At 35.3% G+C, this 21327-nt stretch overlaps 1 protein-coding gene and 1 non-coding gene across 3 annotated transcripts in view; one reads left to right on the top strand and one right to left on the bottom strand.

Annotated features, from left to right (window-relative positions):
* TRIM33 (tripartite motif containing 33) overlaps nt 1-21327 on the bottom strand; it is a 116540-nt gene that overhangs the window by 19695 nt on the left and 75518 nt on the right. For both annotated transcript variants that reach the window (XM_069480803.1, XM_069480805.1), the window contains exons 6-12: nt 20079-20193; nt 17777-17923; nt 17198-17315; nt 15569-15843; nt 14985-15149; nt 11342-11542; nt 930-1062 (exon numbers count right to left, since the gene is read on the bottom strand). In XM_069480803.1, the coding sequence (XP_069336904.1) occupies nt 930-1062; nt 11342-11542; nt 14985-15149; nt 15569-15843; nt 17198-17315; nt 17777-17923; nt 20079-20193 (1154 nt within the window). The remainder of the gene's footprint in view (nt 1-929; nt 1063-11341; nt 11543-14984; nt 15150-15568; nt 15844-17197; nt 17316-17776; nt 17924-20078; nt 20194-21327) is intronic.
* Nucleotides 5546-5685, top strand: LOC138391173 (small nucleolar RNA SNORA8). The gene has a single exon (XR_011234787.1). It is a non-coding gene; the product is annotated as a small nucleolar RNA SNORA8 (small nucleolar RNA).

Genomic DNA, 21327 nt, shown 5'->3' with positions numbered 1-21327 from the left:
CATGAGAGTCCCAATTGATTCACCTGGTAATAGGGTTAATAAAACTGGGTTTCTGGAAGAGAGCTAAACATCACAGGTATTTTAATAGATTCCTATAATTTAAGTTTTAATTTTAAAATTATAATTTGAAAATTAACTTGCTTTTCCTCAACTCATTTTTTTAAACAATTTTTCATTATTTTACAAAGTCTTTTAAAGTTGAAATCCAAGAACTCTTCAAGTGACCTTCTATATTGTAAAATATAAGATAAAAAATAAATGTATCTACAAACCCAGCAAAGAATGTGACCGAAGTAAGGAATAAGTACTTTAGAGTTCTGAACAGCATAGACTATAGATATATATTAAAATTACTACGGTTAGCTAAAGAGTGCTAACAGTATTTGAATAAAAATAATTACAAAGAACAATCAAAAACAAATATTTGTTACCATGACAGTTAATTTTATGTGTCAGCTTGGCTAGGATATGATACTCCACTATTTGGCCAAAGACCAGTCTAAGTGTTGCTGTGAAAATATTATTAATATTTGGATGTAATTAACAGTTAAGCCAATAGACTTTGAAAAAAGCAGATTATCCTCCATAATGTTGGTTAGGCCTCATACAATCAGTTGAAGTCATTAAGAGAGAAAACAGAAGGTCCTATCTCCACCTTCCCCTCCCCAAGAAAGAATTTTGCCTCCAGACTCTGGTCTCAAGGCTGTAACATAACTCTTCCTGGGTCTCTAGCCTGCCGACCTGCCCTGCAGATTTCAGACTTGCCAGTACTCACAATCACATGAGCCAATTCCTTAACATAAATCTCTCCATCTCCCTCTCTCTATATATACCTACTATTGATTCTGTTTTTCCACAGGACACTAGTAGAGATACTGAGAGAGGCTTTCTGTGTTAAAGAAATAAGCGAATATCTCTGTTTGCTTTACCTGATGATCCTGGAGATAGGGCAGAGGGTCCTGGGGAAGGATTCATGGTGCTTGTAGGCTGCGGGGGTAGGTGACTGCCTGAGATGTATCTACTTAGTAGATTATCTAAACTACTTGAGCCAGCATCTTCCAACTAAAAAGAAAGAAGAAAAAAGATAAATGGATTAAAGCAGAGGAGAAGTTATTAATTTCATTATTGTCACCACTTATATGCAGTATACTAATGAAGTAACAGATTATCCAATATCAAACTCAGCTTAATTGTTTCTTCTTTAGGCTTCCCCGAGAACCTACACAGTATAAAGTTTATGTGAATAAAACCGTATTACTCAACAAATATCCAGGTGCTCAGGGCAAAACCTAATGATCTATTAAATCCTGTATGTTCTATTATGTAAATAGCTCTGACACATTTCTGACACTTTTGCCTTTTCTTAAAAATGCTGCAGGATCCTATTTAACATATTCTTCTCCCTAGTCTCCCTCTTTCTATTTCAACGTCCATAGTCCTGCCAGAATCATTCACGTACCCGGAAATGTAACATGTCAATAACTAACTTTAAAGCTCTGAAAAGTTCTTATAGCTCATAGAAAGCCCTTATCCCAAACCATTACTACACACACACACACACACACACACACACACACACACACAAAAAGGGAAAAGTCAACAGATCTGAGCCCTTTTCTTAATTAGAGGTAGCAGGATAAAACCAGAGGACCCAGCACTGTGATTTACAGCTGATTCCCAACTTGAACATCAGTTTCTTATCTATAAAACTATGATGATGATGTGAGAAAATATTTACATAAGAATAAAAATATATTATTTAAGTATAAAAATTACCTTAAATTTTGCACTATTTCATATAAGAAATGGTCAAATTGTTCTTACTTATATAATTGTTAATCTTCTTGTTTACTGGCCTAGTTGTATCCAGACCTGCCCCCTTTCAATCTTTTTTCCTACTAGAAGTCAGATTGTTTCTTATACAAATCTATTTCTGGTTCAAAACAGAAACCTAAACATATACATTTACTTCTTGCTCTCCTTTCTTCCCCTAAAAGCACACTGATTTTCACAGCTATACAACAGAAATAACAGCATTAAAGTATAAACTTTGGAGTAAACTATGAATATAAACCAGGGTAGAATTGTAAAAATGATCAGAATGGAGCAGTTCACAATACATCACAGGCAAGGGAGAATCCTCCTAAAAGGTAAATAGGACAATTTTTTGAAAGCCCTTACAAAATTGCATGCCAGAGACATGAAGGAAGGTGAGAGTAGGTTGTGGGTTCGCTGAAGCACAATTAAGGGATAGTAGCAGCTATAATTTGTGGTCACAGCTGTTGGGCAAGGATACACTTGTAACGTTAAAATTAGAGGAGAATCCCTAGCTGCAACTCACTCAAGTCAACTGGAGGATTTGTGAAGAGGGGAAGCTCCTAATGTGGGCCAAAGATGGAAATGGGGCTGCATCCCACCTAAAAACAAAGGATTCAAAACAGACATGAAAATCCCATGTTACCTACTCAGGAAGAGGTGAATAGGAAGTATACAAAAGGGCTTTCCTGGTGCCATTATAGCTTCCAACTGAGAAATGCTAACTGAAGCAATCACCAGCAGGTTTCACTAGACATGGACAGTCACCATAAATAAAGTTAAAAGTCTAACTGGAAAAATATTAATTCATTTATTCATTAAACCAATATTTTTGAGCATCCCTGAATAACTACATGGAACATAGGGTTAAGTATTATATAAATAGTTTCTATTATTTAAAAGGAAAAAACCAATTCAATAGGAAAATGAGCACAGGCATGTCACAGAAGACAAAGACAATTCACAGAAGATATAAAAATAATCAATGAATGTAAGATAACCAATCGTGCTAATAAAAGAGATGAAAACACAATCAATAATAACATCATTCTTACTCAGATTGATAAAGATGGAAGAAAAGTGATTGATTTACCGGTGTTGGAAAGATAGCACAGAAATGGGCATTTTCAAATATATAAGCTGGCAAAATATTTTCTGGAGGACAATTTGTCAATATCTATGCAAACGTTAAATGTGTAACCACTTTTGACCCAGTAATTACACTTCTACCAACTTATCTTACAGAATTATATGCTCACTGTGCCTCAGGTGCAGCTTTTTAAAAATAGCATTAAGGTATAAATGACATAAATAAACTAAACATACTCAAAGTGCACAATTTGATGTGCTTTCTCATACACAACTGGGAAAACAAAATCAAGAATAGTGAACATCACACAGTAGTAATATTCTCCAGGGATTAGGGGGTAGGGGGGAAGGTAAATTCACAACTAATGGATGCGGTGAGCATTGTAGAGGGAAAGGGCATGCCTCTAATCCTCGCTTGGGTGAGGCAAAGACATAAAATGTAACCAAAATGTTTGTACCCTCATAATATCCTGAAATAAAAAAAAAAAGAATAGTGAACTGATCCTATCTATCACCCCCAAGGTTCCTCATGCTCCCTGGTAATCTATCCCTCTCTCCCTTCACCTTGTACTCAACCGCCCAGTCATCTGCTTTCTGCCATTTTAGTTTTTGCCTAGAGTTTTATATAAATGGAATTATACAGTATGCACTTTGTTCATTTGTTTTCTTTCACTCAGCATGATTATTTTGAGATTTATTCACGCTGTTGTATCAAGTTCATTCCTTTTCATTGTTGAGTTAATTAATATTCCACTGTATGGATATACAATTTGTTTATCCATTTATCTGTAGGCAGACATTTGGGTTGTTGCCAGTTTTTGTCTTATTATAAAGTTGCTATTAACATCTGTGTATAAATCTTTGTACATACACAATTCACATATTTCCTTCTCTCTTTGGCAAATAAATAGAAGCAGAATGGCTGAATCATTATGGTAGATATATGTTTTAAGTTTTTAAGAAACTGCCAAATTGTTTTTCAAAGTAGTTGTACCATTTTATATTCCTATCGTGTTTGAAGGTTCTGGTTCATCCACATTCTCCACAACATACTTACTATAGCTAACATTCAATCTTTTTAGTTTAGGCATCCTGCAAAGTGTGTTGTGGTATATCTCACTGTGGGTTGTTTTTTTGGGTTTTTTTTTTTTTTTTTTTTTTTTTTTTTGAGACAGTCTTCCTCTGTCACCCGGGCTAGAGTGCAGTGACATCATCATAGCTCACTGCAGCCCCAAACTCCTGGGCACAAAAGTGATCTTCCTTTTTCAGCTTCCTGAGTAGCTGGGACTACAGGTGCATGCCACCATGCCTGGCTAATTTTTTTCTATTTTTGGTTGCTGGACTCATTTTTTTTCTATTGTTTAGTAGAGAGGGGTCTCACTCTTGCTCAGAGTGGTTTTGAACTCCTGGTCTCAAGCAATCCTCCTGCCTCAGCCTTCCAAAGTGCTAGGGTTACAGGTATGAGCCTCTGTGCCTGGCCCTCACTGTGGTTTTAACCTGCGTTTCTCTAATGACTAATAATATTAGTATCTTTTCACAAATGCAGCTTTGTTTTTAATAGTAAGATATGAGGAATAAACCAAAAGGTTCACCAACAAAGGGCTTAAAAAAAAAAAAAAATCACACACACACCCAACAAATTGAATACCCCATACAGCTTTAAACACAAGAAAACTCTAAGAACTGACATGAAAAAAATCTAAAAGCAAAATCATAAAACTTGCAACACAGTATTTATCGTATTATACTAGGTGTGTATGTATGGTACAATCACACTTTTTGTTACCAAAACAAAAAAAAATTGCACACGCACACATTTGCCTGTGTATCTTTATTTATATTTGTATATGCCTAGGGGGAAAAATCTGAAAGGATGTAAACCAATCTGTAATAGTGCTGGAATTTAGTTGGGTGAAAGAAGAATGGGGTAGACAAGCATTTCCATTTTTTCAGATTAACCTCTTTTGAAAACCTACAATGGTTTTATAAGGTCCATGGAGGTCTTTAAAAAATAGGGAAATCCGATACATCCTGTACCACTGCTCCCACCACATCCCATTCCCCACCAAAACCCTTCAAAATGGCTTCTCACTGAGCTTAGGATAAAATCCAAAATCCTTTATATGCTGCTTACCAAAGGCTCTACATGATCTGATTTCAAATTTCCTCTCCAGACTCATTTTATGCCACTCTTGTCCCTTCTCTTTTTCCCTTTCCTCATTGCCCTTTTTTCTGTTCTTTGAAAGTGCCCAGTTACTTGACACCTTGTGGACTATGAAATTCTGCTCCTTTTACCTAATGAAATTTACTACTGACAGCTTCAAGCTAATTCCTCCTCAGCCTCCAGGTTTCAAAGAGTCTTTAACCCACTAGATTTAGTTAGGTACTCCGGGTATACACTCTCCTTTTTAGTAATACCATACATTATAAATAGGATTTTAAAAATCTGTGAATGCCTGCATTCTCCTGGCCTATAAACTATGTGACAGCAGGTCTTCTCTTATCCCCACTGTTCCTCAAAACAAGCACAAAGTAAATGCTCAATACACATGTTAAACGAATGGTTATAATTTTCCTATTAAGCATAATCTCTTGGTCCTTCCTCCCAAAGCTTACTTTATAATAATAGGGAATGGGGGACTGCACAGCATGGTTATCTGCACTCAGCAGTTTATTCCTGCTGGGGTGTTCAAAGGGCAATGCCACAGAAATTCAGTATCTGGAGTTGTTGGTTTTCTTGGCTTTGTGCATGTTAAACCTGGTATTTCTATAGTTTTCTCATATTGCTCAGTTTAATAGTCTTCAATAGCAACTAATGCTTCTTCTTCTAGGGTATCATATTGAGAACCAGGCAGATCCATCTACTCTAAAAATGACCCTAAAGTAACTTGTTTGAAGAAATTAGATCCTAAAAATTCTTGGTGGGGAATTTGTTAAGTTTTCATCAGTATATCCATATTCAAGTGGAGATAAAAGAAGCCAAAATAAAAGAATTGTGGGCTGACAGGACAATGGTGGATTGAGGATCTGTTCTATTAAAAAGGGCTATCTTGAAGATACCTCTTTAAAGGTTCCAGCTTTTGAGGAACTAAGGTTACCTTGATTGACAGTGGAAGGAATCACATTTGTGAAATTCCTTGAATAAAAATTTATTGACTTTAAATAATTTTGCCTAATGCCATAATAAAAAAAAAATTCTTTATACTGTCCAAAAAAAAAAGGAGTGGGAGAAAAAGGAAGAAGAGGAAAATAATCATAACTAACATTTATCGAATATTTACATGCCAGGCACCAAGCTAAATACTTTACATGAATCTCACTTAATCTTTCCAACAAGTCCCCAAGGTAGATTGTATTATTATTCTTATTTTGAGAAAGCTTAAAATAAAAGAATGACAAAGCCAGCATTTCAGAAATCACAAAATCTGACCTCAGATTTGACTTGATTATCTCCTGCAATATACCTAACTGCTTGGAATCTCACATTCTTTTCATGCCTTTCGGTATTTTTGCATATCTAATTCCTCCTACCTGCCTTCCTTAACCTTGACTGGCTAACATTCTCCTACCTATCTTCCAAGTCCAAATTTAAGATTATCTCATATAAAGCCTATTCTGACTTCCACAGGCATATGTAGAATCTTTTTCTTTATTCTTCCACTGTCATCTATACACATCCACTTGTAGCAATAAGCCAACTGTTTTGACCCTGTTTAGAAAATTATCTCTCTATTATATAGGAAACTCCTTGAAGGCAAAAACCATTTCCCTTTGATCCTTATATAACCAGTACGTAGGGTCTAGTACATGGTTAAGTTCTCAAATATCTGTTAAATATACGAATGCTTTTCTCTGAGGACTCTACTGCTGGAGAAAAAAAGAAAAATACACAAATGCATTAAAAATAGTAATCCATGTTTCCAGAAATATTTTAGTGTTATGCTGTACTGAAGATCTGGCCTTGAACCTAATAAAGGGATTCTATATTTAGGTGCTATTCTATCAATCATAAGGAAAATATTACATTTTACCAACAGAGATGTTCTAAACCTGACTAAACAAATACATACTGTTACCAAAAGTGAAACACTAAATATGACAGTACACAACATTCCCTGTTTTCCATTTACTACCAAAATGTAAATGTTTAAATTTCCCATTTTATTTTTTCTACCTATATTACCATTAAAACATCTCACTTAGTACAATCAAAAGCTATATAAGTTAATAATAATTCCTCAATTCCACTTCACCTGATGCCTCACGTCTATTTTATTACACCCAGTCGTGCCTTCTCACTCCCTCAAGTCATTCTATGTACCATTACCCAGGTCTAAAACATCTCTACCTTGACCAACCGGACCATATCTCGTATCTATACTAAAGTACAATTCAGTCCCTAAGGAAGTTTTTCCTGATTAGTCAAAAGAAGTTTGAGACTTCATCTCTACATTTCAGGTTTGTAATCCTACTCAAAATCTTAAACTTAACTATCTTGGCTAGTCAGCTGCTTAGAGACTAATGGTTTTTTTTTTTTAAATTTTATTTATTTATTTTTTTGTTGGGGTCCAATCTGCTCTCAGCACCCAGTCCCATCCAGACAATCTGTCTTTTTTTTTTTTTTTTTTTTTGACACAGAGTCTCCCCCTGTCCCCCGGGCTAGAGTGCCGTGTCATCAGCCTAGCTCACAGTAACCTCAAACTCCTGGGCCCAAGCGATTCTCCTGCCTCGGCCGCCCGAGTAGCTGGGACTACAGGTGCATGCCACCAAGCCTGGCTAATTTTTTCTATGTTTAGTAGAGACAGGATCTTGGCTCTTGCTCAGGCTGGCTGTCTTGAACTCCTGATCTCCAGCAATCCTCCCGCCTCAGCCTCCAAAGTGCTAGGATTACAGGTATGAGCTGGTAATCCTAGCTCATACCTGTAATCTTGCTTTTAAAAGTAGGTGCCCCTGGTCTACTTGCTTTTAAAAGTAGGTGACAGTAACAAATGTTGGCAAGGATGTAGAGAAACTGAAATCTTCATATACCGCTGGCAGGAATGTAAAATAGTGCAGCTACTATGGAAAACAGTTTGGCAGTTTCTCAAAAAGTTAAACGTACAATATGACTGTGTAATTCCACTCCTACATATTAACCTTAGAAAACTGATAATCTATGTTCACACAAAAAGTTGCATATAAAAGCTAATAGCAGCATTATTCCTAATAGCCAAAGAGCAGAAAACCAAATGTTCATAGACTGACGAAAGAACAAAATGTAGTGTATCTACAATGGAATATTATTCAGCCATAGGAAAGGAAGGAATTAAGTACTGATATATGCCACAACATGGAGAGACGTGGGAAACATTATGCTAAGTGAAAGAAGCAAGACACAAAAGGCCACATGATTCCATTCATATGAAATGTGCAGAATAGGCAAATCCATAGAGACAAAAGTAGATTAGCGGTTTCCAGGGCCTGGGAGAGAAGGAAACAAAGAGTGACTGTTAATGAGTACAGTTTCTTCTGGGGTGATGAAAATATTCTGAAATTAGGGGTAATGGTTGCATAATCTTGTGAATGTGCTAAAAACCACCAAATTGTACATTTTTAGAGTGGATATCATGGTCTATAAATTTTATTTCAATAAAAAGTAGATGGTACTTTAATAAAGCAGCAGATAAAAAATAAAGAAAGACAAAATATCTGCAGTTAAAGAAGAGGTTTATAGAAGGCATGGATTCTACTCCTCCAATCCCATTTTAAAAAAATTAAAGATGGGTGAGGACACATTCTGAAATTCCTTGTCTTAATCCCAAAGCTCTTCTGGGTAGGAGAACAGGGGTATATGGGCTCACTTCCCTTATAATGCTCAGCTTTTTAAAGATGTAGAGCATCTACACTTCATCTATCTGAACCAAGTTAAAGTAGTCCTAACAAACTGGGTTAAATTTGACATTAGCAACCATTCTCCCTTTGTAAGTTTCTTAAGAACTGGAACCAAGTCTTGTTTGTCTTCTCATCCTAAATGCTCTCGGACTTTAGCATACAATAAATGCTTAGTTAAAACTGAATGACTGACTACTTTAACACTGTGACTATCTCTGGTTGCCCAAAGGCTCTCAATACCCTATCTCTCCAGGTCTACAATCTCAAAAACCTCCCTGGTATTGTTAAGGGAAGTGGAGAGAGAGAGAACTGGACTTACAATCAGGACTCTGGGCATTAAATTCCAACTTTTCCATTTATCATTGACTCTGGGAAAAGTCATTAACCTCTTTTATTGTCTGTCATTCATAAAATAGGGATATTATATATTCTATCAGGTGATTTGAAGCATTAAACTAATACATTGTATGTAAAATCACTTCATATATTATAAGCTTTTAACTTAGAAATGTTACTTTTAATATTCCACATTTTTCCATTCTATATAGTCCAGTCTTCTTAGCACCAACAAAATCACCATTCCCTTAGCCAAAAAAGATCTCTCCTAATACCAGAGAAGGAACTGAATTTAAAAAATTCACAATATGTTAGTGATTTTCAAACAACTTTGATGAGGACTATAGTTAATAATACTGTATTGTATTCAGGATTTTTGCTAAATGAGTAGATTATATCTTACCATGGGGGTGGGGGAGGGGAGGGGTAGATAACAATGTGAGATGATAAGTTGATTTTTCCACAATAGTAACCATTTTACTATATATATGTCTCTTATAACAACATGTTATATATCTTAAATATACACAATTGTAAATAAAATTAAATTAAAAAGAAACAATTTTGAAGTTATAGAAATATCCTTTAAAACTCTTACACAAACCCATTAATACACAAAAATATTAACCTGCAGCCATAGAAAGAGTCAAGGGTCCTACTGTTGCAGCAATTTCACTGCTCCTTGCTCTCATGGCGATCTCGAACTCCAAGGAACTCATACAACACACGAGGTGATTTCATATAACCTTGGCAGGTTATGTGTACATTTTAATTCTTTTAATTCAAAGAAATTGGTAAAATTTCAGAAGGTACTGAAAGATATTTTTCTTTAGGAAAGTATGACAGCTGAAAAGGGCAAGAGGCCTCAGGAGTCCTTCATGTTCCACCTATTCCTCCCACTCATTACTTCCCCTTCTCCTTTCAGTGTACGTCCCAAAGTGCCTGATGCCCTGACCCTCCCTCTAACCCCACTCTTTCACCGCCCAACTACTACTCCTCCTTTTGGATTTAACAGAAAAATGACAAAGATCTGACCACATTTTGGTCCCGGGTCTCCACTCTGGCTTTAAACTTGCAACAGAGTGTATCACCTGACACAAGGTTTGTCTGTTCACAGGTGGTGGAAAGGATCTACCCTATTAGCAAAGCTGATATTAATCTATTATTATACCTCTTTAGATAATATCACAATTTGCTGTTCACATAACATTCAATTCCCTAGAGCTTTAAAATACTGAAAAATGCTAGTTTTGTTAATTTTTTTTTTTTAAATTTGAGATGGAGTCTCATTATGTTGCCTAGGTTGGTCTCAAACTCCTGGGCTCAAGGGATCCTCCTCCCTCAACCCCCTGAGTGGCTGGGATTACTAGGGTGTGTTGCCACACTTAGCCTGAGGAATGCTAGTTTTAGCACAAAAACTTCTCAAGATTCAAATATTTATACTTTACTCTTTGTTTAATTGACTAATATAATTGTGCATATTTATGGAGTACAATGTGATGTTTTGATCTATGTATGTATTATAGAAAGATTCAATTAAGCTAATAAACATACCATCCCACCAACCTATTTTTTTTTTGTTGTGAGAAAACTAAAAACTCATTTTAGCAATTTTGAAATATACAATACACCAATCAACTGGTCACTGTGCAGTGCAATAGATCCCTAAAACTTATCTCCAAAGGAAGCGAAATTGGTATATCAAGGAGAGATAATCTGCACTCCGATGTTCACTGAAGCATTCTTCACAATAGCCAAGATTTGGAAGCAACCTAAGTGTCCATCAACAGACGAACAGATAAAGAGAATATGGTATATATACACAAAGGAACACGCTATACAGCCTTTAAAAAGAAGGCAATTCTGCCACTTGTGACAACATAGATGGAACTAAAGAACATTATGGTAAGTGAAATAAGCCAGGCACAGAAAAATAAACACTGGATGATCTCACTTCTATATGGAATCTAAAAATGTTGATTTCATAGAAACAGAGAACACAAACGTGGTTACCAGAGGCTGGGGTGGAGGAGGGAAGGGGAAAGGAAGATGTTGATCAAAGAGCACAAGGTTTCACTTGGGCTAGAGTAATAAATTTTAGTAATTTAAATTTTACTCTTTAGAAATTTCAAGGAAATGTTGGTCCTGAATTTTAAAAACCCTGCAATAAACACTTTAATTCCCTAATTAACATGAGACATTAAATATCTCATTCAACTTAAATACAAACCTGTATGGGTGGAATATCTGGCAGCGATGGAAGGTTTTCTGGATTGGTAACTGAGGGGATTAGCTCTATTGCTGTAACAGATGGGCTGGTGGGACCTCGGTTTGCATTTGCCATAGTTGCCGTAGTAGGGCTCGTTGGGTTGATCGTGGTGTTGTGTACCGATACAACAGGAAAGGGTCCAGCATGCCCTGGGTTTGAGTGCTAATAAGAAAGAAGACATTATCATTACTTGATCTGCCAGAATATTAGAATACGAACTATACCTTTACAACGATTTTTAGTTTAGGAAAGATACACGAGTATTGGATATCCGTGGGCCCTCTCAAACTTATTCAGGAGAAGAACAGTTCAAACTTAGCCTTTGCATTTTTCTATTGAGTTTTGTGTAGTATCTAGAAAAAAACAGACTTCCCAATAATTTTCAACCTGTCAGCCTGGTGATACGATATTATTTCAGAACCAAGAGGTATATGGTAGATGATCTGAAAGTTTTCAAACAGAAGGCCAAGAAAGTTACTGTTCTCTCTACATTCCTCTTTGATTATTTAGTCTTATTTCTTTTTTAGAGACAAGGTCTTACTCTATCATCTAGGCTGGAGTATAGTGGCATGATCATAGTTCACCACAGCCTAGAACACCTGGGTTCAAGCAATGTTCCCTCCTCGACTCCTGAGTAGCTAAGACTCCAGGTGTGCATCACTATGCCTGGCTACTTTTTTATTTTTTTAGAGATGAGGTCTCATTATGTTGCCCAAGCTGGCCTTGAGCTCCTGGCCTCAAGCAATCATCCCCGCTTAGCCTCCCAAGTCACTGGGATTACAGGTGAGATAGCAGCTTGATATGGTAGAAAGAACAATGAATTTACAGAGAGGAAACAAGACATCAATTCCTCACTATAATACCGTGTGACCTTAGGCAAATCACATAATCTCCATAATTTAGAAATATGGAAAATGATCCCTCACTTGTTTCACTGTGATGGCTGTTACAAGAATCATTTAAGATAATACAGGCCGGGCGCGGTGGCTCACGCCTGTAATCCTAGCACTCTGGGAGGCAGAGGCGGGTGGATCGCTCGAGGTCAGGAGTTCGAGACCAGCCTGAGCAAGAGTGAGACCCCGTCTCTACTAAAAATAGAAAGAAATTATATGGACAACTAAAATATATATATACAAAAAAAAAAATTAGCCGGGCATGGTGGCGCATGCCTGTAGTCCCAGCTACCCGGGAGGCTGAGGCAGTAGGATCGCTTAAGCCCAGGAGTCTGAGGTTGCTGTGAGCTAGACTGACGCCACGGCACTCACTCTAGCCCGGGCAACAGAGTGAGACTCTGTCTCAAAAAAAAAAAAAAAAAAAAAAAAAAAAGAAAATACAGATGAAAATCTTTGGGAAACAAATTACTATACACATATAAGTAACTCATTTGAAATATTTAACAACTAAAAATGCTAATAACGTTCAGTGATTTCTGTAGGGGTAACATTAAAGCCTAACAAAAATGTTTTGAGATGGCTGGCTGGTTAGTCTGATTCTGCGGCTTTTGTACTCTTTGAAATGGTGTACCTGGCCCCTGGTAATATTTGAAGGCTTTCTATGAACAAAGGGATACATGGCTGTGTGAACAGTTTTAATGAAATTAATGTTCAGATTCCCAACCTCCGTATGTATTTTCTTTAAAAAAAAAAAAAAAAATCCTATTTGCCTAAGAATTGCCATGCTCTGCAGGGTCTCCTTTTCCACTTTTGCAACTGCCCTTCTTCCCCTTGACAGAAGAATATCATGCCTCTGACTCATTCCTAATCTTATTCTAGGCACGTTGCCCCATGATGGGGAAAAAAAAAAAACCTGTACAGATAATCAAAGGTATAATTGAAAATAATGATACAGGGTGTTGAAAGTGACTGCCTCTAAAATTGGGAAATAAATCTTCAAATGAGTTTCAATATTTGATGATCAACAAAAACAAAGACCTGGGAAGCTGACACTTAAAAAGGTTTTTAAATAGTTGAGGTTCAGTTTATAATCTACAAAAAGTTAAAAGAACTGAGGAATATTGCTATAATAAAATTATTTTAATTCCCAAATACATAATTTTGTGAACAAGTTTCCCGAGTATCATATGAAAACAAAAACCAAAATACAAGTAATAAAAATCATTGTTGAATTCTGACTTACTTTAACAGTAAGTAAAAGCATACAAACATACACGACTAAAAGGAGGGGATAAAAAGCCTCCATGTAGCTCAAAAAAATGTATACACAAAAAGAATTTCATTTTATATTTTCTAATATTCTAAATCATGTATATACATATATTTTGTTACAACAATTGTGGAGAAATAATGCAATGATAATTTGGTCCACAGAAAAGGTTTTAAAACTTAATGGTAATATGCTGAAATAAAAAAAAAAAAAAACTTAATGGATTTATTGTCACTGGGAGTTTACAAAGAATTTTTTATTAAACATTTTTCCTGCAGGAAATTACAATAGGCTAATCTATGCTGATCACGCAAAAATATACCATATTAAGCTAAAACACTATAGGTGAACTAGAAGCTAAATTCAAGTCCAAGGAGAGCTTCGTATTAATATTTATTGTATTTGGGATTCCAGTGGATTGATTTTAAAAAATGATGTAAAGGTTTTTTTCTTTTTACTTTGTAGTGTCAATATTTACAATATGCTAGAAAGGATATCTTTTTCAGCTACTAATATTTAAACTTATACTGGAAATTTTAAACGAAACCCTGCAAATGTGTGAGGGAGTATATATTTTTCAAAGTCTTTCTAGAGATACTTAGACCAAAAAGCTGGAGGACTACTGCTCTAAGACAGTGTTCCTCCAACTTTATCGTGCAGACTTACCTGAAAGACTTAGTATAAAATTTTACATATTATTGCATGCTACCCTCCTAGGAATTCTGATTCAGTGGTTATGGCTCAGAATCTGTTCTGACAAGGTCCCCCACCCTACCCAAGCTGACTGGTGATTCCGAAGGCCTTTAAAGTGTGTTTTGAGAAACACCACTCTCAAACGCAAAAAATGAACTCTATTATTTTATAACTACAAATCCTATGAAAAAGTAGTCTCATTTTATAATCATACCTCCTAGAACAATTATAATCTACTATTCAGGCATAGATTATAAAACATGTCTCTAAATACACATTTTTAAGATTAAGCATATCTATATCCTAAAAGGAACAATACTTGACTAGAGAAAAGAAAAAGGGGAAAAAATGACATATAATTAGCTCTATTACTTTCAAAGTCCTTTTTATGTGTTAGGATCAAAAAGTCACATTAAAAGAGCAGAGGAACAATTTCAGGAAACTAAAGTTCTAATTCTGATTTTATCATTACCTCCTGTGGTTTGTTTTTCACATCTATAACTTGAATAGGTTGGACTAGAACAGGGTTTCTTAACCCACAGTATATGGGGTTAAAAGATATCCAAGAAGCTCTTAAAATTAAACACAGAATTTCGTATGTATGTATATTTTTCTGGGACAAGAAAATATATAGTATTAATCAAATTCTCAAACATATCAACCACACACCCCTGAAAACTGATTTAAGAAAATGATGTCTTTTAGTTTTAAAATGGTATGATTCTTACAAATGTAACTCTAGGCATACTTGTCTTTGGAGGTGTGGCTGCATCATGGAATATTGAGGGCCGCTGTGCCTGGGTATCCCTGGTATTCTGGCAGCATTCTGAGCCAGTCTCATTTGATGGGCTTGAAAAGCTCCACAGTTCATGTTGCCTCTTTGCATTGTTTGCACACTGATCAATCGTGGAGGCTACAAAAAGTAGAAATTGATATTTATGTAATAATCATTAATAAATTTATCTTTCAATTATAAAATGTTACAATAAAAATAATTTAGCCAAGATAAAAGAGTCTAATGAAAAAAGCATAAATAATTCTTCTCGTCTCTAGCCTCAATCCCCAATCTGGTGTGGAAGGATGAGAACTTCTGTACTACCAGAGTATTAGTGAGTTAAATTTTTTTCCCAAGATAAGTTATTTACTTACTGCCTTTCTTCCTACTTCACCCACATACCCAACAGAACAAGCGCAAATATTTAAATTCTGACTTTTGAGCTCTGCTCAAAGTCCTGCTAGTAACTTTGAAATGTGTAACTCATCTACATAGGAAAAAGTGTAATCTTGAGGTCTTCATAATTTGTATCAATAATGTAGTAACACAATACTCACCTGTTGCTGTAACATTTGAGGTGCTGCTTGTCTAGGATGCTGCTGTGTTGTTGTTGCTGTTGTTGGTACAGGTGCTGGTGGTTGCTGCATCCTCATCTGTTGTAACTGCTGATGTTTCTGTGCATACACTTGTTGTTGCATGTGCTGGAGCCGAAGTTGTGCTAAATTAATCTGCCCAGGGGTTTTACTAATGTGGTTTGTCCCTGGAGGAACTTGCCCAACTACAACATTAGGAGTATAACCAGGAGCTGGTTTACTCTCTATTACTAGATTACCTGAAGGATTTAAAAAATAAGAATTTTTATATAATCCACTAATCATCTACTTTACAGATTAATCACTATCTGTTCCTCCTTCTTGACAACTACCAGCATCTCAAAGCTTCCTATAGCTCAGCAGGAATTGGAACCATGTTTAAAGATGGTGAGGATCAGAAATAAAAGGCTGAATAAATGACTTTTGATTATCTAGAATAATATAAAATCTGCCCTTATTCTTTATTTACACAGACATACAGAAAATTAGAGATGAAAGAGAAAGTATTAGAGGAGGCCCATCTAGTCAGTCTAAATCAATTCTCCCATGACAAGATTCCAGGATACGAGATTGCTAGCACTGATTACCAAAATGTGCAGAGCAGAGTACTACATTGCTACAAAACTGTCTTCTGTGGCAATATGGAATGCTTCAAACACTGATGTCCTTAGAAGTAACAATTTTCCTTGCTTTTCACAGAGCCATTGCTTTCTAGGGATAGAGGGCAAATTTTAGGAAGATGTGATTTAAGGTGAAAGCTGGCAGGCTTTTCCTGTAATGGGCCAGATCGTACATATTTTAAGCTTGCCAGGCCACATGAGAACTGTCTCACAGACTTTGGTTTTTGTTTGTATGTAGAAACCATTCTTAGCTACCATGCCACACAAAAATAGGTTATTGATGCCAGATCTAAGGCTAAAGCCAAATTTGAATACAATTTGTCCTTTTATGCAAAGATTACTTTTTAAAGAAAAGAAAACAGAAGGTCATCCAGCCTCTGCTTTTATAACTCCCAATGTTTAAGACTTGACTATTATGAAAGTGAGTTTACTCAATCTGTAGATAGCTCTAATTGTTGGGAGTGTGCGTATGTGTGTGTGTGTGTTTTAATTGAGCTGTCTGACCATCTCTCTGTGGAATAACAAAAGCAAAGTCCACTTCTCTTCCACATGAAAAGAGCTACCCTTCTTTCAAACATTCCTCAGGACATGACTATCAAAACACATCAGCATCTTGGGAGTCCTCCACTAATGCATAATTTGGCATAAACTACCGAGCATCTAAAACATTATTCCAGGGAATGAAGAACGATTTGCTAAGATTTCAATATGAAATAGTCAATATCAATTTTAAAAGATGGGGGAGGGGTCTAGAAAAAATGATACACATTAGAAAACACTATTCAGAGTAGACCCAACATTCTTAAAATGTAATGACAGAGCAATATAAAACCACAGCTGCAGTGAGTTTCCAATGAAATATTTTCCAAGTAGTTTACATTGTAAAGTTAAAAATTTGATCTAAAATTTGCTTTAGATGTTTTCTCCTAATTCAGTGTTCCAAGTTATATTCATAAAACTAATTATTTCTCACCTAAATTGACTACATTCTTTGCCCAGAAGGTAGGATCACAATGGAAACGTATTGCTCCATTAGCAGCAGGGACTGGATCACATCGTGCTTTCAAAATATGACGCAATTGAAAAGTGATCTTAAAGGGAAAAAAATTCACATTAGTTTTAAAATTAAGTATCAATTTAAAAAACATACAAGATAAAGACTTTTCAAAAGTTCATGTAGTTCCAGTGTCAGTCTCAGATGAGATAGTGTCAATGTTTAAATTAGCAATCAAATCAAATGCATATCCTTGAATTTCTGCCATTTCTGGTAATAAATTGCATTAAGACACTAGGTATCATCAAAAAAGTACATACTGTATGACTCTATTTATATGAAATTCTAGAAAATGAAAGAAATCAAATTACTAGTTGCCAAAGACTAGGGGTAAGGAGAACAAGGAAACTTTTGAAGTATGATGGAAATTTTCTGTCTTGCTGTGGTAGTGGTTACATTTGCCAAACTTCAAATTTACACTTGAAACAGCTACAGTTGACTCAATATAAAAATGTTTTAACGTCCATTAACGAAAAATGAAGAGATTGAGTGTCTTACCAGTCGCTTGCTGTATAGTAGTGCAGTGCTGCTACCACTTGCAATTGCCCAGTTTGTAAAGTTCATAACATGCTTCACCTGTCGGGAAAGGCCTGTGATGTCATTCTGCTGCTGCAGTAACTTCATCTGCCTTTCTTTTGTAACATTCTGAAAGAGAACAAGAGCTTCTATATGAATTCCATATGAAAAAAAATCAACCCCAAATTTCTAGTGCAAATGGACACAATACCTATTATTTCCTTTGAAAATAAGATAAATGAACAAGCTCATGATTATTTAGTGAGCCTATGATTAATCAGAGGAAAAGTCACTAATAAAAATGGGACTAAAACTTAGCTCTCTAAGCTAAAAAGGATATTCCACATATAGAAATTAATGTTAGTTAATACATCTCTTTTCTTTCAACACATAAAATGTTTATTAAAAATAGTGCTCTCCTATTAGGTCAATCCAACATACAGAGTTTATGGCATAATGAGGTAACTTTTACAAATAATTTTATATAATCTAAACTCACTATAGTTTAAAGGCCAAAGAAAATTTTGTGTCACCAGTGCCACCTCCTGGTATGGCATGAGACTGAAGTTAAAATCTCTTTGCTTTAAATACCTAAGACAAAATGAAAAAGATAAATTCCAGAGCTCCAAGGGTAGAATTAGGAAACCTGCTATACGACAAAAGTTCATAAAGGACAAAGAAGTGAGGACTGACCAAACTGGAAAAACCAATTCCAGAGAAATGCTGAAAAGGAAAAATTAACTGCTTTACGGGAACTAAAACCCCCAGGAGAGATGGGTAATGTCCTATGTACTTTGAAATTCAGCATATTAAACAATTTGTCTACTTTCTTAATCACTTTCTCCCCAAAGTGACTCAACTTGGTTTACTGGACAGTATTTTTCCTAAGGAAACAAGCTGTTCATTTTACAATATAAATTAACGGATAATTCAACTGACAGAAGTTTGATTTACTACTCCACTAGAAATCATTACTTTTTATAAAGCTTAGGAAAACCTCTTACAGAGTTGAGGAACATATTACACTAGAAAACATCTATTTTTAAAATTACCATCATGTTAGGACTATGTGGCAGGTGTATCATGAGGAATTTACATGCACCTTAGCCTTAAGAGGCATCTTTAAATTCAGAAGCTCTTGAAATGGTTTTAGAAATATAATTTTAGATTTAGAGCTACAATGTATTTACAATAAGTTAAAATGTATCAAAAATAGTCACTGTTAAGTGCTCTCCATTCACATGGTCCTTTTGAGGAAAAAAACATGATTAGCATTAAATGCAACTGACTGGATGTAGAGTAAGAAAGGACTCCCAACTTTAATGATGTGTGTGAGCAAGAATACTTTTCATCTCATATTTAGGTTTGAATGGAAAGATGTATTTCAAAGGACAGAAATTCAGAGATAACATTCTGCAGACATAATTTCTTTCATTGGTATATTATTATACACCTCACATTTTTTAAAGAGTTCTATGAAGATGGAACAGAAAAAAAAATGTATTATTGACAATTTGAGGTTAACAGAAATTAAATAGTCAAATACTCACATAGCTTACATTATTACTACTCAATAGAACAGAAAACATAACCCCCCATATTGTCTGAGCCTACGTAAGAGAACAAAATTTTCAAACAGAAAATATTTTTTCAAAATTTGAGCTCCTCAGAAAATTCACATTTGAAATTTGCTAAGAACAAATCAACTGGGCAGTAGATCAAAAATTAATTTAGATTTCACAAACTAAAATCAGTAACTAGATTCTCATCTAGAAATTTATTACATCTACATATTAATCTTGAAATATGCAAAACAAAGAACTAATATGACAAAATTATCAGTAAGTTTAAGGTTTATAAATTTCAAAATGAGCAGCATTTTCAGCAAGACTATGGAAATATTTTTAAAGTAAGGTGAAACACAAATGACTCAAACAGAAGCCCCACACGCACTTATATGGGAAAGTTAAACTGAGGCTCCATCTTAGGAGGCGCTGGGGTTGAAATGTGGTGGGTCTGCTTTGCCTTCATTTAACATCACATTTTAGTAATACTTCTTTCATTCACTATCTCCTAATGTATACAGCTAAAATCAGTGTTATTGAATTGGCTGCAAAATTAACTAATTGGAAAATGGGTCTCTCCTCAAATGGAAAATGAAAAAACCTTATTTTTTATTTTATTTCCATACCCCCCACCCATCTAAAAGAGCTTTCAATAAACATTAAAAACAGCTGAAGAGCAAGAGAAGCAGTTTTTGTTTTATTTTGGCTTTGAACCATACCTCTAGCTGCTGTAAGAGAGATTTTCCTTTCTTATTAATTTCATTGATAAGGGTGAAAATGGCCACTTTAATTTCCTGTTCTACTCGTTTGTTAGTCTCATTTACTTCTTTTATCCTGAATAAGAGAAATGCATCATTAGGTTATCAACTTATCCTATGTTTCTGAATCATCAACTGTTACAGAAATTCATCCAACTGGGCACTTAACCGAGTAATTAAAATTAAAACTTTTGTCAAAATGTACAACTTAAATTTCGGAAGACCTAACCATTCAACTTGGTCCAAACAAGTTATGTATATAGACAAAGAATGAATTTAATCTTTGGTAAATTTAAATTTAGCTCATAAAGGCCAGTTTACTAAGCTGGATGGCAATATCCTTAAGTCACTATGACATGAATGTGATGTACAAACATCTAACAATAATGATTGCTGGTTAGCGTCAAATCTGGCACATTGGTTCTATTTAACCTTAATGCTTCCAAGAACAATTTGCAAAAGAACAATGTTGCAACCAATAATTATTATCTTTTGAAAGGGTAGGAGTTAAACTTACAAGCATTTATTTTCACTTATAACTTAACCACTTCAAATATGGGTTCTGATACATTCCTTCCATAACTTCCGGTCAAAAAATACTCTCCTATTGTATAAAGGGTAGAAAACATTTTCAATTCATTTTTAAGAACAGATATTAGATGTTTTAGAAATAAGTACCCACTGTGGCTATGACAGTTTTGGTTGCAAATATGCAGTGGCTGGTAAAATAGAAAGTGGGGAATCCCACCAGTATAAATAGGTAAGATATCAACAACCAACAATAAGAGACAGCCTTCAATTTTTATACATTCTACTTCTATACCAACTATAACCCACACTTTCAGCCCCTAAAATGCTTTTCATTTGCCAGTTTGAATTTAAGTAACTTTAATACACTCTGAGCAATAATGCAATTTTTCCTCCTTTGTCTGTATATCACTGCTTGTTTGGGCACTTACTTGAAACTTTTATTGAATTCTGTCCTTAACTTGTTAAAGTGAGTGAAAGACAATGTTTTTTGAAAAATAAAGGTACTAATCAGTAGCCATAAGAAATATAAGTCTCAGCCGGGCACGGTGGCTCACACTTCTAATCCTAGCACTCTGGAAGGCTGAGGCGGGAGGATCGCTCAAGGTCAGGAGTTGGAGACCAGCCTGAGCAAGAACAAGACCCTGTCTCTACTAAATACAGAAAAAAATGATCTGGACAG

This window comes from Eulemur rufifrons, chromosome 8, assembly GCF_041146395.1.
Source record: "Eulemur rufifrons isolate Redbay chromosome 8, OSU_ERuf_1, whole genome shotgun sequence".
Lineage (NCBI taxonomy): Eukaryota > Metazoa > Chordata > Mammalia > Primates > Lemuridae > Eulemur > Eulemur rufifrons.
The sequence above is the reverse complement of the archived record's forward strand: the minus strand, read 5'-3'. Positions and strand labels throughout refer to the sequence as shown.